This window comes from Passer domesticus, chromosome 6 (assembly GCF_036417665.1).
Source record: "Passer domesticus isolate bPasDom1 chromosome 6, bPasDom1.hap1, whole genome shotgun sequence".
Lineage (NCBI taxonomy): Eukaryota > Metazoa > Chordata > Aves > Passeriformes > Passeridae > Passer > Passer domesticus.
Genome location: NC_087479.1, coordinates 14916554 through 14937302, shown reverse-complemented (window position 1 = coordinate 14937302; position 20749 = coordinate 14916554). Strand labels below are relative to the sequence as shown.

At 35.4% G+C, this 20749-nt stretch overlaps 1 protein-coding gene across 5 annotated transcripts in view; it reads right to left on the bottom strand.

Moving 5' to 3' along the window:
* The window catches only part of DICER1 (dicer 1, ribonuclease III), a 66508-nt gene that overhangs the window by 23227 nt on the left and 22532 nt on the right, over positions 1–20749 (bottom strand). For 3 of the 5 annotated variants that reach the window (XM_064423480.1, XM_064423479.1, XM_064423481.1), the window contains exons 4-16: positions 16882–17074; positions 15821–15983; positions 15256–15386; positions 14216–14350; positions 13313–13473; positions 11914–12082; positions 9365–9837; positions 5617–5749; positions 4449–4691; positions 4198–4352; positions 2790–2922; positions 2276–2351; positions 1023–1162 (exon numbers count right to left, since the gene is read on the bottom strand). In XM_064423480.1, coding sequence (XP_064279550.1) covers positions 1023–1162; positions 2276–2351; positions 2790–2922; positions 4198–4352; positions 4449–4691; positions 5617–5749; positions 9365–9837; positions 11914–12082; positions 13313–13473; positions 14216–14350; positions 15256–15386; positions 15821–15983; positions 16882–17025 — 2256 coding nt within the window. In that variant the 5' untranslated portion in view covers positions 17026–17074. The remainder of the gene's footprint in view (positions 1–1022; positions 1163–2275; positions 2352–2789; positions 2923–4197; positions 4353–4448; positions 4692–5616; positions 5750–9364; positions 9838–11913; positions 12083–13312; positions 13474–14215; positions 14351–15255; positions 15387–15820; positions 15984–16881; positions 17075–20749) is intronic. The other 2 variants (XM_064423484.1, XM_064423483.1) reach the window with 1 other exon arrangement.

Here is a 20749-nt window from a genome sequence, read left to right as displayed (position 1 = left end):
GACAAAGACAAGGGAAAGTATTCTTAGATTCCCTATTAAAAAAGAAATAACTGAGAAAGAATGATGCATCACTTGACAAATCAGCTCCTCTGAATGAGATACCATAATCTTGCATTTTATGAATCACCCTATTCCAACAGTCACTAGTGAGGCAAAAGGACAGAGAAAAGCACTTGTAACAAGAAATACTGTGCAAAAATGCAAACTGTGTATCTTTGTAAAATGCAAAGATTATCAGATTCTATACGAGTTACCTGTCTTTTCAAAGGACCTTAGACAGAACCTGTAACAAATGCAGAGGAAAAAGAAAGGTTCCAGAGTAGTTGCAAAACACTCTTACAGAGCTTTTTTTCTCTATTTTCTCTTAAAGTATTTCCAATTCCCCCACAAATACTATTTAAGAAGTCCAATTTTACAAGCTGGTGTGGTTGAAATCTGTTGTAACATACTGTGAATACATTACTTAACATAGAGCCGTTTTGTGTGACCCTTTCAAGAGATCAAGTATAATATTAAGTATAATATCTAGAATTACTTTAAAAGTAAAAAAAAAAAAGCAGGTACACTTATTCGATATTCTAAGATTTAAACCAGGAATTATGAAATTCTGTGTTCAACCAGTAAACGTGCCAAACTAAACCAGGCATCCAAAAAAAACTCCAAACATATATCGGTATTTAGCCCAGGGCACATCTTTAGTGTTCAATTATTTGTCCTGAAAGCCAGTAATAAGGTAAAGATCTTACAGAGTATTAAGGCAGGACTGTTTTCTTCACAGTTATTTTCATACTAGGCAAGACAAGCCCTAAAGAAAGTGAATATTTTTTTGAACTTACAGACATGCTTCCAAAGCATGTGGTACCATAAACTCAGCATTGCAGGCTTCCACAGAATTAGAACACCAAAGTAAATACAAGACTTCTAAAAATTCCAAAATCAGCTAAGATTAAGAGTTGGCAAGTGTGTCTTATTAGTACATAAAGCAGAGATCAGAGATCTGGACAGCAGTAAGTGATACTAACAGCTTTAGGATAGCACTGTCTTCGTTTTGTAGAGCCTGGCCTTCCTGGAACACTGGTTTCTTCTTCATCATGTAAATCGAGTTCCTCCTCATATTTAACCGTTTCTTTTCCAACTGGCATCAAATGATCATCCAGTTCACCTGAATATTATGAAAGAATGCAAAGCAATAGCATTATGAACAATCAAATCTTGGTTCCTTCAGATACTACACAGTAGTGAGATTGCTTGTGAAAACACCTCACATGTAAGGTTTTAAAATACACAGACTACTGCAAGAGTCCAAAAGTGCAACTCTGGGGAAAGAGTGATAAAGACTGAATTTTGGAAAAAAATGCTTATTTGTAGTAAATAAAACCTCTTATACTTAATTAAAAAATTGAATTCTTTAACAAAAATATTCAAGAATTCTTTTTGCCCAAAAGCAATCTTTGACTGAAACACTTACTTTAATCACTCATATGGAGTTATACAAAGGAAGAAAGAAAACTTATATTTCTCTATCATTCTAAAAAGTAAATTACTGCTGTTGAATGTGCATTCCAACACTGGGTTGAGCCACCATCAGGGTGCCATTCTTGGATATATTTGTTGGTATGAATTCAATATTCAAAAGGCTTAACTCAGAAAAAAAAAATACAAACCCCAGACCTACCATTCTTTTTTTTTGTTTAAAAAATACATAAATACTTCCATACTTCATCAAAAAAAGTAACACAGAATTATCTTTTAAAAGTTCCACAATGAAGAATATGCTTGATCATCCTTACTAGAAAAAAGAGCTGAAGTAGTCCTGCAATGCCCTATTTTTGGACCATGACTTGGAATACAGTAGAGAAAGCAATAAATTTAGGGTTGTGTTTTATATTTTGTCACAATTCACTTTAAAAACCATGTTCTTTTGGCTGTATGATGTAGTTCCTGACCTATAATCAGTATCTTCTAGAGAACAAGGCTCTTTTCCCCTGTTAAGTATATTCAATGCCAAAAATCTTTGTCACTTGCATTAATGTTGCTTTTGCTGCTTGAAACAAAATTTGTTAAATAACCAGATTTCCCTGGAAAATTTAACTTCAGCTTACAAGGTGTAAACTAAATTATTAAGTACATGACTGCACCACAAAACAAGGCAAGTGAAAGAAAGCTGCAACAGATGGCTACAGGAGAAGGGCATGTACATCCATACAACATCCATATCACATGCAATTTCTCAACTAGAAAATATACTTTAAGAGATTGTTTTTCCAGTTCTTACCAATTTTGTGCAGTTTTTCACAGCAAATAAGAGCGACAACTCTCTCAGCCAATCTTGCACAACTCATTGGAGGGCCCTATAAACATTTAAATACTTCATAAAAACTTTGGTTTACTAGCAAGTTACTTATATATATTTAGTTTAACACAATCATTTGAGGCAAACAAAATTTTTGTAAAAAACACATTGATGGCAGTTTTTTGAAGATATTCAAGCTTGCTTTACCATGGAAACCAAAATTACAAGAACTCAACTATACTATTGATCAAAACTAATAAAGGACAAGTGCATGAAACAAAAATGTACAGGGGAGAATATCTAAATATTTTTGCCTTTGGCATAAACAGTAACTGATGGAAAATGAATTATAACAAAAACAGACATTGATCTAAAACCAGTTAGAGAGCACAATACAGAAAAAATTGGTTTTCATTACCAGCAGTGAAACTAACAGACCAGTTCTTAGCCCAAAATATTTATGTATTTCCATGCTTTTCCTTGCCCAAATACCTACAACAATTGAAGCTCGAAGAGGTGAGTTGATCGGCAGGTAGAGAGTAGAGTAAAACGTATGGTCAGGTAGTTCCCATGTCTTACACTTGGGAGCCAGGTGTGTAAATGGATCACTTGGTAATCTAGCGCAGTACCTGAGTTGACAAAGCATTTACACATTGTCAAAACCTGCAAACTGAAATCTAAACACATTTCAGTGGAACATTACCTTAATGGTATGAATGCTAGACAAGATGATTTCAGGCATACTGAGCACTGTAAAGGTACACTACTGACTCATATTCAACTAACTTCTAAGCAGAAGACCTCCAAGTCCTTTATTGTAAACCTGGTCTCCAGGAAGGTCACTCCAGCTTGTAATGATGCACAAAGCTGTTTCCTGCCAGTTGTCTTATTCCTCCTATTTATCATGGCTTTCCCCCTCCTGCCTTTCCTCCATTGTACTGACTTCCCTCCCAGATTGGTATTAAATGCAAACATCCTGATGTTAAACTGTGCTGGACCTCTTAACAGTCCACAAGTGATGGCACAGCCGCCAGCCAGCCTCTGAATTATTAACCATCTGCCATTCATGCTTCAAATCTGACTGCTTTGAGAGGCTTTATTTACCAGGCAGTCCATCAAAATGGCTGGCATCTCTAGAATTTAGCTACTAAGGTAGTACTTTGGCAACTGCATCACAAACTTTACTTCAGTAAATGACATTCACTGCTTTTCATAGAGTCAACCACTTCATGACACAGGAGATGAAAAGCCCTCAGTAAAACCTGGTTGGTTTCTGCCAACCCCCTTTTCTTTACGGACCTAAAAACTGTTGCCATGAGGACTTGGTCCACAGCATTCCATATGACTATAGTTAAATTGACTGGTCCACAGCTCCCTGGATCTTCTTCCTTGTCTTTTTTGCCTTCCTATCACTGAGAACCTCCTCTAATTACCATCCATATACACAGTTACTATTTGAGTAGCTCCCATCCTGTCTGGTGGACTTTAGTTACTGTGGCTTTGTTTGTAAAGATGACAACAGACTGCTACTAACAAATGTGAATATTAGAACTGGAAGATTTAGCTACACTTTTAACAGTTTATTTTTAAAACTGTTTTAAAACTAGCTTGACAAGAGCAAAAATGCAAATTTACTACATATTTTGAAGCTGAATGTTTTCAGAGAAGCATTTACTTAAACAGGGATCAACATCACTACATTTATTAACAGAGCTAGAACCTCTGGTAGGATAAAGAAAGCAAACACTCCCTTCAAACCTCTGTGACCACTTTCTTCAGGAGAGAAGATTCTGTCAAGATGCTCAAGAGGAAATGTGTATAACGGCCCATGCATCCATGTTGCAAGATGAACTAAGAAACCTTTTATTGAATGATATGAAGTAAGAAGTGAATATACCTCTTACCTATTTATGTGTCCAATAGCAGTGTTAATAGTAACCCTTGGACTGTTCTCATCTGGCCTCAATACATAGGGTGGAAAGATATCATCATCATCAACAATGGGTTCAGTTTCAGTTTCATTGGCATCAACAGATTTTGAGCATTTGTTTCGGAGGATCTTAACATTTCAAGAAAAGAACATGATAAGAGATTTTTCCCTGAAAAAGTACTAAAATACACTTAAAACCCCCGGCCCATTCCTTTGACCTCATACCTTCTCAATTGCTTTGTATGTCTTAAGATCTTCTTCAAAACTTTTGATTTTGTCTGTATCTGCTAACATAATGTAATTGGAAATGGGTGCTCTAGCTCTTCCTTTTGACTGCACATAGGAACGGTACTCTGTGGGCAAATCAAAACGCACCACCAAGTTGCATTTTGGTATGTCAACACCCTCTTCTACAATACTAGTAGCAATAAGTAAATTGGTCTCATGTGCTCGAAATTTTCTAAGAACCTGAAAAAGTAATGAAGACAAATTTTACATATTAGTCCAGCCAACAATTAGTTGATTCCATCATAAGATCCAACAAAAAACAATAAAACCAAGACGAGTGGCTCAAACACCCCCAAGACATGGAAATACAAAACTATTATAAAAGATCTTTTCAGAAACATAACAAGACTGTTTATCAGAACCAGTGGATTTCTATGAATAAAATCAGGTATGTGGAATTACATTTGTCTAAGAAGCTACTATAACCCCTAGCAAAGGAGAGGATCCCCCGCATTTACTTACAAGTTTTCAGTTATTAAAGAAAAAACAAATTATGCTTTCAGGACATTATCTTTTCCCAAACATTCCTGAGGCTGAAGCATCCTCAGGGGGTAGAGCACATTCTAGAGCTGGCATTTCTGATATTTATATTATACATGAAACAATACTAAGGAAAAGTGTGGTGTCTGGAGCATAACCCAACCAGGATGAGCTTTAAATAATGTAAAATCAGGGGTTTTTTAAACATTTCAACATTCACTAATTAACCAAATTCACATTTAGAAAAGATAAATATTAAAATCAGCTAAACTACTGAAAAGGTCAGTAAGCCTGACATTCTTTACATTCTTAACATATTATTATATTACCACTAACACAATGCAGAAAAATTAGATAATGATCTGACTAGATATAAACATGAATTTACATGAAGTTTTCATTTCTGTTTGTGTAACGTGGCATAGCAATGTCTCCAAACATACTTTTACTGTTTTACAAACAACATCTGTATATCCAGTAAGTAAGCATATTTGTTAAAAAAAAAGAAGCTATAAACTTCCAGTGACTGTGCCCCAGACCCTCCCTGATTTGTTTTGTTTTCAAAGGCACACACACACACAAAAAGAGTGCTGCCAGTTTAATTTTTTTTTTTTCTTGAAGTTACCTCTTCCTGTTTTCTAAATTCTACTTCCATCTGCTTGTTACGAGGCTGGTTCTTGCCAATGCCATGTCCAGTTATAAAATTGCTACTGATGTAAGCCAGTTCTGGATCTTGCTTGCCAGCTTCTTTTATCAACCTAAAAATATTACACGTGTTTTTAGAAGGTACACAACCTACAAAATGGAGGAAAATCTATTATTTATAAGACCTATATTAAAAGGAAAAGTGGAAGCATGACAAATAAGTCATGTGAACGCATTAATTGACTGCAGTCTTCTCAAAAACCACTGTAAGGTTACCACAAGACAGACTGCATACAGAAACAAAAGGAGTGCTCATGCATCACACACATTTCAGAACTATCATGCTAAAATTAGATATTTTTAAACCAACCTATTACTCTAAGGCTCTCTGTTGTTAAAGCACTCTATTCAAAATTATTTTGTTAATCTTTTTCTGTAGGCTCTAGCTGATTTTAGAAGAAAAACCTGTATCTGCTTCCTCAACAAAAGTATATTTCTTCAGTATGAAATGTTTGTTGACTTCTAGGTTAAAATGTAAGGTTGTAATTCTACTTAATATTAGAATATATATTCTGTTCAAGTATACTGGTGACAAAATGTTGACCTGTTTTTCTCAAGAGTGATGCTCAGCCTACAGAGTGACATGTTCACTACTTGTGAAATTAACCCAAACAGAGGATGTGATACAATTCTTGAAAAGGAATAATCAACAGGGATGTGAGGAACTTTCATGATCTCACTTTATTTCTGCTCAGTTTATTTTTTATGTTACAGAAGCAGAAAAGGCTGGCTTCTGCAGTGTTCTAATTTCACAGATAAAGCAGAAGACTGCTCACCTAAATAATGTATGAAATCTAAAAATGAGGCATTTATGGATTTAAAACCACAATTACAGTGTGCAATCAAAGTAAGTATGCTGAGCATCATTAGTTGATCAGTTTTCAGGATAAACAGAATTTGGAATTACTCAACTGCAACAAAATAAATCAGCCAATAAAACTGAACAGGAGAGCCAATAAAAACCAAGGGATTATATACAACAAATAATCCCTTGCACATGTCATCCCACTACTACTCTGCTCAAAGCTCATCCATCATGTCCATTACCAGGTGCTCCCCACAGCCAAAGAACAGCCTGTCTCTCTACACCTCCAGCAGTAACTCGAACCTTTCCCCAAAAAATCTCTAGCACTTCTGCCTCACACAGAAGTAGATGGATGCTGTGCCAGTCCCCAGTTACAAGCCTACCATCTGCCCAGCAAGCTGCTGCCAAACCAGAGGGAAAATGGGAAAGTTCTCCCTGCTCCTTCTTCCCTTGGGAAAATACTGAAGTCTGGCCCCCTTTCCTAGTCCCCATTTTAAACAAAATTTCTGGGAACATAAAACACCTTGAAGGCTTTCCTCCTTTGCAATCTGTTAAAACAGAATGAACAGGGAGACAGGCATACAGCTTGCCATCCTTAGGGAAAGACTAGAAGGACCCTCTTGTGCTGAAGTGCAACTGTGGTTTGTTAGTTCAAGGCCAAATGGAGTTACATTTCTGTATGCAGTCTAGGCTCTTGAGACAGACACTCTAAGAAAATATGGGTTAATAACTGCACAGAAATATTTTTTTTATTTCTTTTTTGACATGGCATTTCTGTGAGGTCATACAAATTGAGTACCTACTAAACATCTCAAACATTCTTACTTCAGTTTACTTGTATAGAAACAGACAATAAAAAGCATCTGAATAAACATTTCATTGCAAATCTTCACCAAGTTCCAGAGAAACATACAGGACTTCAAACTTGTGACTAAAAAAAACTATTTGTGGTAGGTAACAGCTGGTGTTTTTCAAACAGATAACTTCTGCTTTTCAAACTTCTGCTTTCAAACCCTTCTCTGAAGGGAGCTAAGAGACACTTATAATGCAAATGGAAGGGAACTGGGCTTTAGAAAATGTCTTCTATTCTGAAAAGAAGTTTATAGGCACCAGAACTGAACTGTATACATCAATTTAAACACAGAGCAAGCCACTCCACCAACTGAGGGCAATAATAAAGACAGAAAGTACAACTCATGCCATGAATTTTGCCCTTCTTCAGTCATCCTAGATTTTATGAAATGGTATTCTAAATACTACGACAATAAATGTGTTTTAAGAAAAGTTATACTTCTGTTTTAACTCAGTTCCATTCCTGGAAATAGCTGTGATAGACTAATTCAAACACTCATGACTTTCTCATTCAGTAGAAAGTCTTTCCTCTACATACAGCCTAGGTATAGCTATCATCAGCAGAGGCCCTTGAATTAAATGCACTCTGCTGAAGAGGGCCTACAGTGAGCTTCTCCACCAAAGGCTTCCAGTCTGATGGTCAATACAACACCAGGTGTTCTGAAATCAGGTGCTACACAAGGTAAAGGAACATCTTGAGAGTCTGGCAGCTAGCTTTAAGAAGGGGATAAGAAGTTACATATAGTTTTGTATTTTGCCACAAATAACCTCTACTAAAGGTGCCTAAAGCTCAAAGATGGCAGCATTTGATCACCTATTTAATCTAGATTCTGTATTCTGTCAGGTTCAACAGCAGTCAGGATATTGTATAGTGTATAAATCACAGAATACAAGACTGAATTCACAGTGGAAAACCAGTATGATTTAAATCACATTCATAACTGAATGGAGAAGAAAAAAGTTTTCAGAATTCTGTTCATTCCCTGTAGGGTAATGAAATACTCATTTCAGCTCAGCAAAAGACTGTTAATGTCATTTCTTCAGGACTTATTAACAGAGTATGTTCATTTTGCTAAACAGCTTGGTTTGCCTCATACTGCAGATTTATGTGAACATATTTAAAATGCAAAAAAAGGAAAAGAGAAAAGATAAAAGTTGACAAAAGTTGAAATAGACAAGTCTGCAGATCAAAGGATATGTTACGCACTTATTAACACGAGCAAAAACCAAGAGAGAGGTTAGATTTAGAGGTATCCAGAATGCAATGAACACCTGGCACAGGACATTTGCTACACTATCTGAGAAACCTATCCAAAACAAAAACCAGGATAGCTGAATCAATCATGTCATTCACAGCTTCTGGCAAAATGGCTTTTAACAATTAAGTGTTATACATAAGTAACATTTATCACATTCAAGAATAGGAACTGATAAGGAACTACAATACCGCCAGTTGGCAAATACTCCCACATTCATATTTTTCTTGGTGGAGACTTGAAGAAAGCACTTAGTGTTTGACTAAATAGGTGCTTTATCAACATCAACTGGGAAACTAGTACTGGTAAATCTTGAGAGATATTTGTGCAAGGGTAAATTTGATTTTTTCTACACTTGGATCATATAATATTGTGGTTTAGTAATGGTGAGATGTCCAGAAGTATTGAACTCAGTAGGCTAGAGAAGTTTCCAACATCCATGGAAAATATAAATCTAAAGACCAATTGCAACAAATCAGTATATACTTATTTTACAGGTTTAGTACAGTATTTCACATTTTGCCTTCTAAAAGAATCAAATTAAAAGCTCAGGTCTGAAACAAGTCCTTGAGTACAACTTTCAAAGACATACTTCTCATATGCTTTAAAAATATTCCATATGATCTCCTAAATCAACTTTATGAATAGAGTTCTGAAAATACAAGGCAATCCCCTACATATTCATGATAACAACATCCTGGCAGTTGAGTCTGCCTTTTTCCTCCAGAATATTTTTTTTTAATAAAAAGCTTTACCTATTTAGAACAACTGCTGTGTATCTTCTTTCCACAAAAATAATTCCACATAAAATATTAGTAAAGGGAGATGGGAAATTAGTCTCTGGCTTCTCTTTCTCCTCAATTTCTTCATCCTCATCATCATCTTCAGAATCACTCCAAGATACGTAATTATCCTGATTCCTATTGTTATACCATTCAACACTTTCAAACTGCTGCCGTTCATATGGTTTGTATTTGCGCAAGATTTCAAGCAGCTTTATTACTTTTGGGGTCACAAATTTCAGGTCAAGTGAGGCAGGCGAGAAGTGCTCTTCACAGAGTGCATGTATTTTCCTTAGGAAAGTGTCTGTAAACAATAAAAATTTCCTGTGCAGCTCCTCTTGTTCATGTTTGATATACTTCTGCAGCTCTCTCACCATCATCCCAGCTACCTTATCTGCACACCACGGTCCCAGAACAACCAACACAGCTCGACAGTCTGACAATATCTACAACAAATGAATTCAAGTATCAGTTCAAAGAGTACATTCATGAACTATTCATTTAAGTCTAGGGGCTTTTTTTCTCTTACAGCACAGTCTTTGTAAGGATTATGGCAATTTTTCTACTTAAAAATATTCAGAAGTCTGCTTTTCTTATTTAGATGACCTTGGGAAATTTGGTGTTTCTAATGGAGCAAGTTCCCCCCTCCCCCTTAAATTACTACCAATCAACTTCAAACTGTACATTTCTGAATCTCCAAAAAACCCCAAACTTAATCAAAATTTTGCCATTTTGTAGAACTGCAATTTTAAATTTATACTAAAAAGAAGAATACTTTTTGTAGCAGCTATATAAACAAAGCAAAACTTTTTATTGTTACTATATAACATAGAACTAACAGAATAAAACACTTTACTGGGTATTTTTACTTTATTTACTACTGACAGCAGGCAGGGTTTCAGAAGAATATAACCAGAAAGTTGCACGGTGGCCTTAAAGTAGCCTTAGGAAGTCTGTGCATTCAAAGGAAAAACAGAACAGTGGTTTGTATGTGTGGGTGCAACAGTAAAAGGAGAAAACTATATCCTCACTCATAGGAAACAGAACAGGCATTAGAGTACCATCATAATCTTATGAGAAGTTGTTTCCTCTGGAAGAGTGAAGTTGTCAGACAATAAACTAGAATTAAGAAATGGGGTAACACCACTAAAAGGACTTATCATTTGGATGCCCTATATTGTAACAGAACAACTACAGTGGTACCATAACAGGACACTGGTTTTCAGATGCTACTTTAATTTCTCTTCCTTCCCTTCTGTGAGGAAAAAAAGAACAGGCTATCATCCTCTTGATACTATCCTATCTACTGTGGAGCTTATTAGTTCTAAGACTCAAGGGCAAAACTATCTAGACTAGTTGTAACTGCAATACAGAGGCTTGATACTCTACACTGCCAAGACATAAAGCACCTCAGTCTCAAACTCATTTCTTTTCTTAATATGGTGCCTCCATCTTCTCAGAGAGCTACTGGTTTAAAACAAGCACAGAGGGTTACAAACTTTAGATATAGAGCAGTTAATCCCTTCTTCTGGACTCTGCAAGTCATGAAGATTGCCTCCAGACAGCATTTCTTATGTACTTAAGCCTATTATGGTTTAAGTTTAGCACAAAAGTAACTGGGACTTCCAATTCCCATGCACTGTGATAGGATGTCTTATGTACCATCTTTCCCTCTGGCACAAATAATATTCTATAGACAGTGTCAGAGTCCTCAGTTTCTGAGAACGTTAAAGGAAACTGGAATATTTTGGGCTGAAGAAAGAAATATCTTCTCCAAATTTCTCGTGCATTATTACAGGAATAGTCACAGTAGTGACTCACTGCTGACTTCTTGTTCAAAGACTTACATCCCTACACAGTTGGAATTTAGCAGGTAATTCCAAACCAGGAAGGCCAAGCAGGGTTAAAAAAGGTACCGAGACCCCTTGTGTGAAAGGTCCCTGCTAAACACTCCACACCTTCTGGATCATCCTCTGCTAAAGGTCAGGACAGGGCCAAACACAGAGAAAGTCAAGCAAGACTTGAGATTCAAATTCTGTTCCAACAAGGTGTGACACTAGTTCAACATTGTTCTAAGATAAATTACAGACACTGCATCTCTGGCTGGAATTTCTGCCTAAATTCTTTCTTTACCATATTTTAATACAATAGGGAATAGTCCAAATTCTTCCTGAAGCATTATTTCCTCTTCTGTATTGAATTATTCAAAGGTCATAGGAGATCGTGAAAATGTCAGATTCTTGACCTCAGAGAAAAGGACCTACAACATCAGGGTTTGTTTTAGTGATTTAAGCAAATCTCAATGTCAAACTGAATGGAATTCTAATCAATGCCTGATAGTGAAGCCCCACTCATTTATGGAAACAACTGCATGTTAATGAACAAAAATCAGAAGTCTTTTTTCTTCAGATAATCAAAGGATGGCTAGCTAAGGAGGTTTCAGTTACATAACATACATGGCAAAGAAAAACAGCAGTAAGATTTCTATTCCCCAGGTTTCTCATACTTCTCGATATCCTTACCTGCTTAGAAATTAAGGTAGAATCTCTTTCTTTTGAATGTACAGATATGTTGCAGTCATTTAGAAAAGCAAGTGCTTCATCCAATTCCTTTAATAATCTTCCATACAACCCACTTTTGTCAGTATATGGTCCACAGTCTACAACAATCTCACATGGCTGAGAAGTATATCTTAATGAGGGCAAAGATCAAGTTAAACACAGCTTCTGAAAGCCAGAACTATTTCAGCTCTTAAGGTTATACAGCAAACACAACAGCAACATGATGTGTATTCAAGAACATTTGTTTCCCCACTATGAATCAATAATTATTAAAAATTATACAGTTAAACACTTCAGAAAAACCTCCACCTCCCAAAATACTGAACTACTTAATTCTAGATACTGTTCTAATATGCCCTTAAAAAGAAGGCTAATGTTGCTACTCTCATTTCAAATATTGGAAATTTAAGCAAATTCTAATTACTTCAACATCTTCACTTGTTTTTCAGTAGTGCACTCTCTTGCCATACAAAAAGAAAAATAATGTAAATTTATGTCTCTAAATACATTTACACAAGTAAAGTAATTATTCTTAAATGGCAGCAGGAAATTTTTAAAAGGAAATGGTTTAGACAAGTTAAAAAATGCATTTAAAACATTTATGCATGGATAAAACACCTGTTCCATAACTTTTAACCTTTAACTTTATTTGAAACTCAACAATACAGTACAGGTGGTAGAAGAAAACATGCTGCATAGCAATCATTTCACCCTACTTTCCCCTACAAGAAGTTATTACATTATCACCACCTTTAGTTTAAACAACACTCACATGATTCTAGATTCTGTAACTCACTTGCTCTGTTATTTAAGTCTTTATTACCTCCTCTCATCTCCCTCTATCTTTCATTAGGCCTTAAAACCCAGGCTATGCATTTGGGGGAAAAGAAAAAAAAAGGCAACTTCTCTTGCATTAAAGCACAAGAGTACTGTGGATGTTGCCACATTTTCCTAAATAGTGACATTATGGCATATACTGGATGTAAAACACTTTCACTCCACACAAAAGAGTGCATTTTAAAAGTTCAGAAGTATTTCGTAAAATGTCAGGTTTTTAGCTTGGTGGTGTGTTGAGGGGTTTTCTTGGTTGTTTTGTGTTGGGTTTTTTTTCTTAGAGGATCTGTTTTGTTGTATCTTTTGTTTTGCTTTTTAGCAACAGAAAATCTCCCCCTACCAAGGCAAATCAGCCTTTACACTCAAAAGCCATTTAACATTCTATCTCCACCCTAAATGGAATATCAGCATCATATACACACAAACTCTTCTAAAATTTAGAAGACTAAATATTGCTACTAGTTTATTCCTCTATCCAAAACGAAAATGCAGGCATTAATTTACCAACAATCATTATAAAACACACCTGTCCAAGACCACCAAATCAGTTGCAGTTTCAGCATTGCTTTTCAAAATTTTCTCCAGTTTCTGGATCTTCTCCTCTAACTCAGCAGGATCACATTTCCCATTTAAAATGGAAGCTGTTAATCCCAAAATTCGAGGACATGATGGATAACCCTCACAGATCTGTGAAATAAAGTAAAATTAAATTATTTACAAAAGGTATCCTGTTAATCTACCTACAAATTTTTAATGCTTAGGCTGGAAACTTTTATTTCAATAGCAGGTGTTGCAAAAGGTACCAAACATTGAATTAATATTTTCTGTTCTACTGAGTGGAAGTTAAACAGCCATCACATTTAAAGGTAAGTATTTGCAACTTGGAAAAATGGAAACAGCATTAAACAGAATACTCTTGTCACACCTACAATAGGTAACATAATATTTCCACGCCATATAAAAAGGCACATACACTTGTAGAGAGATTTGGAAAGATACTTATTATGCAGGTATCTCTCACTTATAAGCCAAAAACGACATGGAGCCAATAATAATATGTAAAGAGCCCCAGTAACACCTTTAGAGATCAGCATTTTTAAAAATAATAAAAACTGATTAGCATATCCCATTCCCTAACTAAAATATTTTATTAATTAATTTTTAAAATTCCCCTAATTAAATAAATTTAGCTTCTCTGTTAAAGAGATGTGTCTTTAATCCCCACTGTAAAATACAGTAAATACACTATGCTTCTACCACTAGTAACACTGAAGTCTTAATACAGTAATTTCACAGTCCCAGGAACATGCTAACATTGGTTCCACTAATATCTTTTTTGATAGCAAAAGTTGCCTTAAACGGTTTCCAATTCTCTCTCTGACTTTTCTTCCTCAACCAAGTGTATTAAACATTCACACAATAAATGCACCTTCATAATCTCACGGTATGGATGATCCTGGATTGCAAGATGGCACTCATCAAACACCAGAAGATTAATATTTGACAAGGATAAATACTCATTCCTCAAAACAGTCAAAGCAACATGACATGTCATAACCAGAACCTAGATTGAAAAGAAAAAAATGTCACTACAAGAAAAATACAAGCTATCAGAGGTCAAGGTGAAGGAGGAAAAGTTTTCTGCAAGTCTTGTGAGACAGCATTGGCAAATATTAATCCCTATTGACATACCTACACCAGGTAAGGACAAAACAGACTAAAACATTCTCTACTGGAGAAAGCCATCTCTGAATGGGCTGTATTTATATATGTGCCTGTATCTCTCCAGGCACAGGCCTAGTTAAAAAATGAATAGAACAGACAATCTCAACAGCAACCAGACCACACAGAACAAGTATCATTAAATAATCCTAATAAATTAAGTTAGTGTCCTTATATACGTCCCACTATCATGTCTCTGGCAAGAAAGACCTTCATAAAGTCTTAACTATCTGCAGCTGTAACATAAGCAGGACATTATCAGAATTCTTTTTAAAGAAAAAGCTTATTTCTTGTACACTAACACAAAAATTGAGTTTGTTGATAAAATTGAATCGTTATTTATTATTTTTACACTCACTCTGAACTTCACTAAGTATAGTAACACTTTCTTCTGTCAGAGTTCCCCAGACATATTTCATAAAACATTACTAATCACCAGAAATTAAACCCTAAAACCCTAACATTTAAAAAAAAACATCATTTAAAGTACAGTATGCACACTCGAAATTTCTTCTGCAATCATCATAATGAACAAGTCAGTGAGATTGAAAATAAAGGACCTAGATGATGGCTTTCTGAGAACAACCTGAAAACACCTACACATATTTGCCTCAAAATTAACGTACAAATATTCCAATACGCTGGATTTTTTTTTAAAGAAGACTGAATCCATAATTGGAAGGAATCACTTTTGATCCAATCTGACTCTCTGTATGCTTTGCTTATAGTTTTTACTTAATACATTACCTGATGCTTAGAGAATTCCTGACTCCATTTTTCTTTTGTCCATGATTCAGTTATCTCCAAACTCGAATACTCTCCCACTTTAAGGTCTGAATGTGTCCTGACAGCTGACACTTGTTGAGCAACTTGATTCGCTTAAGGAAAAAAAAAAAAAAATCTAATTTACATAAAGGTCTTGTTATACTTGAATTTATAAGATGTGTGTCCTAAACCAAGCACAATATTTGATGTGTCCTTTAGCTGAGACTAATGTTAAACTAAGTGTAGATGGCAACTGCCTCTACTGAGAACCACATCAAGGAAACAGATTGCTAACTAAATTGCACTTCAGATTCAATGTCTTAACCTCAAACTAGGAAACAGAACATGTTATATATATAAACAGATTAATTATATATATAAAAACAGATTACATTAAACAGACAATGAAACAAAATATGAAAGATATCACATCCTTGCTGTTGAAAGCTTTACATAGAAGTTTCTCCCAGATTTGCTTTCAAGGAACTTCTGTTACAGAATATTCCATGGAAGTATTAACAGTGTGTTAAGGAACATTTCCTCTTACCCGAGTTGACCAAGAACACAGTTCTTTTTCCATTTTTGTTGAAATCTCCCCTGATCTGATAGGACAGCTCTTTAGTGAGTAGTACTGCAATAAAAGTCTTCCCTGAGCCAGTGTTTAAGCAGACTATTGTATTATGATCCAAAGCTGCTTCAAGCAGTTCAACCTAGGTTTAAAAAATAAGAATGTCCTTACTTGCAGTAATGCAGTGAAAAAGCTGACAAAAAAAATAACAGAAGTAATAAACAAACTATAGACAAGTACAAGTCAACAGTATCACTTGAAATCTTTCAAGTGCCATATAATTCACATATCTCTTTTATAACAACACGTTCTCACAATCCTTCAAAACTATTAACACACTATACATAGCCCAGCTTTTAAATCTAAAATCCTTCAGTATCACAATTTACTCTCAGGTAGTTTTCTGAGTATATCTTTTTAATAGATGATTCTGTTGCTACATACATGCTATGAAGAAAGAAACTACAGCTTTTAAATCTAATTGAACACATCAATTCAGCCCTATAAGCAAGTACACTAGCTGAGGTTGATCCAAGTTTCTTAGTAATGCTAACAAAATGCTTCTGGGCACCTCTGCAGTGCAGAAGCACTGGTATTCTAGAACTCAGTTTTCCTTAAAGTGAAAAATCAGAGTACCCTGATGGGGTCTCTGACTTTAAAGGGCTGCTTTGACCAGGATGTGAACCAAAAATCACAATTAGTATACCAAGACAAAGTGAGAGGTTGAAGGAAACATGATGTATGCATACAATTGAGAGGCACAGTTTATTTGCCCCTAGCAGCCTTCTGTAGAGTGGCAAGAGAACACTCAGCTTAAAAGCTGTCCTGCTTGTTAGAGCAAACTGAGAAGAGGGAAGGGGGGATATAACGAATGCCAAACAAAGCCAAACTAAAGAATTAGCTTCCAACAGGTGGAGCTGAGAGACACATGTCCTGACAGTCTGCATCACAACACATTATCCACCTGCTCTTGTTCTTTTCCCATTAATGGGTTTAATTGTACTTTTTTGATGTTACTGTATGAGCACTATCACTAGTACCTGATATTTTCTTGGCGTGTAAATGTTATCATGAATTGCTTCTTGTTGCCATGGTAGTCCAAAAAATGGACCCATTGGGGAGGAAGCAGGGGTCATGAGCTGCAGTCCCGCCATGCTGAGGGATTGCAAAGCAGGGCTTTTCATTCATTCATCCAGTGTTTCTTTCATTGCATTTTTGCTCCAGCACAGCCTACTATGAGAAGAAAATGAAACGGTATTAGATACACTTGCAATCTCAAGCAGTAAGAGAAAATTTTTATCAAGAAAAGGACACTACTTGATTTTACTTGCAGAAGTGTTTTTTTCTCATACTATTTTCAGCAGAAAATGTTAAGTTTAAATTTACAGGCACTTCTCCCCTTGAAGATGTGTGCTTATCAAAGTACCCCAGAAATTCAAAAGGAGCTGTACTTTACAGGACAATGCTCATTACAGGCATTTGGATTCACACACATACATTTTAATATGAAGTTCCATTTATGGTCTGACAGAATTTAATTTTAAATTTAAGCTTTAAAAAGTAAAGCTGTCTTAGCTTGAATTCAGGAAAGAAAACCACTGAAATTTACAGCACAGGCACAAGTATCAGATTTTCCATTTTTCTTCCCAACCAAAAAGGCCTTTGACAAATTAAAGCTTTAAACACACAGGAATTTTATTCTAATTGCTAGGAAAAGAACAGAAACTACACAAGAATGTCAGTATTTTCAAATCATCAGATTCTGATTAGATGATCTTTTTAAGAACTGGCAGAAGCATTAGAGATAATTGCTAATGACTCTAGTAAGGATTAAAAGAGAATGGAATCCTTAGCAGGTTTACCACCAACTTCCATAAAGACACTGTAATTCATAAGCAAACACAACATTCAGAACTTTATGACAAATGATCTAGGTTACAACAAACAAGACTCAACAAAAAAAAAATCACCAACTAAAACAAATAAACAAACCCCACAACATAAAAACCTTTTGCCTGGGAAAGCGGTTATGGCCTGATGATATAAAAAAATATTGTTGAAGTATACAGAAACATACTATGTGAAATCTATGAAATTTTGAATACTCCCTCCTTAAATTGGATGCATACCCTATTAAGAAACCAATATCTGCAAAAGTTAGTTTTTTCTCAAATTCCTACAAGCTCTATATTAATTTTAGCACCAATATGGGTTGAGAAACACATGAAATTGACGATATATTAATATTTAATTACTCATTAAAAACGCATAAGTAAAAGCTAAATATCATTTTATTGCATTGAAATGTTCTTGTTTTCTATACAATAAAGTTTTGCAAATGTGCAGTAAGGAATAAAAATAAATAAGAGAAGTATAATACACTATCTAAGGGAGAACCAGTAATGGTTATCAGAAATAACTGAAGAGAGAGAGTAAAAAAAAAGCAGCAGTAAAATTAAATCAGAAACAGGGGACTGACTAGATTTCCAGAGGTCCCTTCCAACCCTAGTAATTATGAAATTCTGTAATTAAGAGAAGTATTAATTTATATTTGTTCCAACACTGTTGTTCTATGTTAATATTTTCAAATTAAATATTACCATCTGGACCATGTCTAGACACTGATATTACACTAGTGTTAAATAATTATAGGAAGCTCTGAAAAAAGAGATTAAACCAATGATCTCACTTTCCAACTCTGGTATATATTGTAAAATAAAGGCAATATATTGAACTACATGATCACTCCTCCTGCAGAGTCAGAAATAATTTCACTTTACAGTAAGTGGTCAGATAAAGCTTTGTCTCAATTCGTTTAAGTGGCAGGGGAAGCCCTGAAGGACAGTGTGGTTAAGCTGAAATAACATTACACACACAGCTCCATTGTAAAAACATATTTATCTTTTGTAGACAAACATTCAGTAGTAAATGCTACTTAGCGAACAAGAATTAATGTAACTTCTTGAGATTAGGATCAGCAATAAATGTACTTCCCCCTCCATAAAAAAGTCCCTCTTTAATATATAAACTGTGTCAATATCGCTGGAATGTTGTCCAATATTTTTATTTAGGTGTTAAAGCTGTCATATTGAGAAGATTCCAGAAAGAAAAGATGTCTTAAGACCTTAAAAAAAACCTCAAAAAGGAACAAACGTGCATTTCCACAGCATATAGTAATGAACATGCCTGACATTTTATGTTTTTACAGTTGCTTTAGGATCTCCTAACACTCAGCAACCTTCTCATTTACTTTTCACTCCTGTAATGTAAGTTACCATTGAAGCCCAAGTATTTCAGATTACCTAAACAGATAAAATGGATCAATATTGCTTTATTTAGTTGTAAATAAATAACAGTCTACACAAATCACAGAATCAGTATTATGTCATTATTAATTTCAGTTGTAATACAAAAAAAGGCTCCTGTAGATTCTTAAACCATTTCTATACATTTCAAAGAAAGCAAACAAGCACATGCAGGTTCTAACAATGCAACTATAGTAATAGTTTTATAGAGCGTTCTAATCTGGCACAACTAAAGATGTTCATTCCCTCCTTGGAACTAGTGGCTGTAACTCCACTAGGACTCAAAAGCTTTGGTTTACAGGATACAGCTGGCAGGAAAGATACAGACATCATAGAATGGTTTAGGTGTTTTACAGCTGCATGCAGCAATCTGATCATCCTTGACATTCTGATCAACTGAGCATTCACACTTCAAATGTCCTTGATGTTTATCAGTATGTGACTGACAGATTAAATCAGTCACATGGCAAGGACAATAAAGTGACACAGAGTCTTCCACAGACAACATCAGAAAACTCTGGGCACCACTAACCTTAGAGAAGCTTTTGTATGAACTGACAGCTCAGGTGCAGGAAAACAGGGAAGAAGGGAGAAAAGCAAGGAAAGGTGTCATCCCCAACACCCCCTTCTCCAAGCTTACAGATGAAGCTCTCCTTTAATATATCTAGCTTCTCTTTCTGTGTATTCCAGTGAGTGGAAGCACAAGTTGGTAACACAGACAAAAAAATCCTTAGAATCACAGAATGGTTTGGGTTGGAACGGACCTCTAAGATTGTACAGTTCAAATCCCCTGTTGTGTCTGAAGAACACAAAGGACTTTCGCATGGCTGTAGTATTTCATTGAAACAGTCTCAATCATGCTCCTCTACTTGCACAGAGCAACTGGTGAAAAACAACTAATGTTTGCTTTGTTTAACATGAGACCTCACTGTCATAATAATTGCTAGAACGGACTAGAGAAAAAATATCCAAACATTTTCCATAGTAAAAGCTGAAGCTGATTCCTCAAGCGTTCTTGTACATAAGCCCAGCCACTTCAGTTATTTATAAATCACTTTAGATGAGAAGCTCCTCCTCTTTGTTTACTGTTCCATCTGTCATGTGTTTCTTTTTCAAATGATAAATATAACTTTGGGAACATACAAAATAGCTATATCACAACACCAGAAGGGAATTAAGGAGAGAAAAAACAACCTTATTTTAAAAGGCTGCTAATAAAAAACAAGTACAGGATCCGATATTACAAATAATTCACTTCTTTTGCTATGCACCTAATAATACTGATACCAGTTTAGCTACCTTGCTGTAAGAAGAAAGAGGATTTATGCTTACATATGGCTCCAGCTTGATCTGGAAAGGCTGTGAAACAACACATACTCTAAACTACAGCTTTGGTTTCTGTGTACCAAAACAGCATTGTGTGCCACTGCAATCATACCTGGGCTGAGCTTGCATGAGACACAACACATTTGAAAGAACATATAGGGAGAGGGAATTTAAGCAAAGTCAGGTAAAAAGAAAAAGCTATCCTTCCAGATCAATGTTTCTTTCTGCTATACTAAGGTTTCCTAGTCCTGGCCCTCATTTCTATGATTTGTATTGG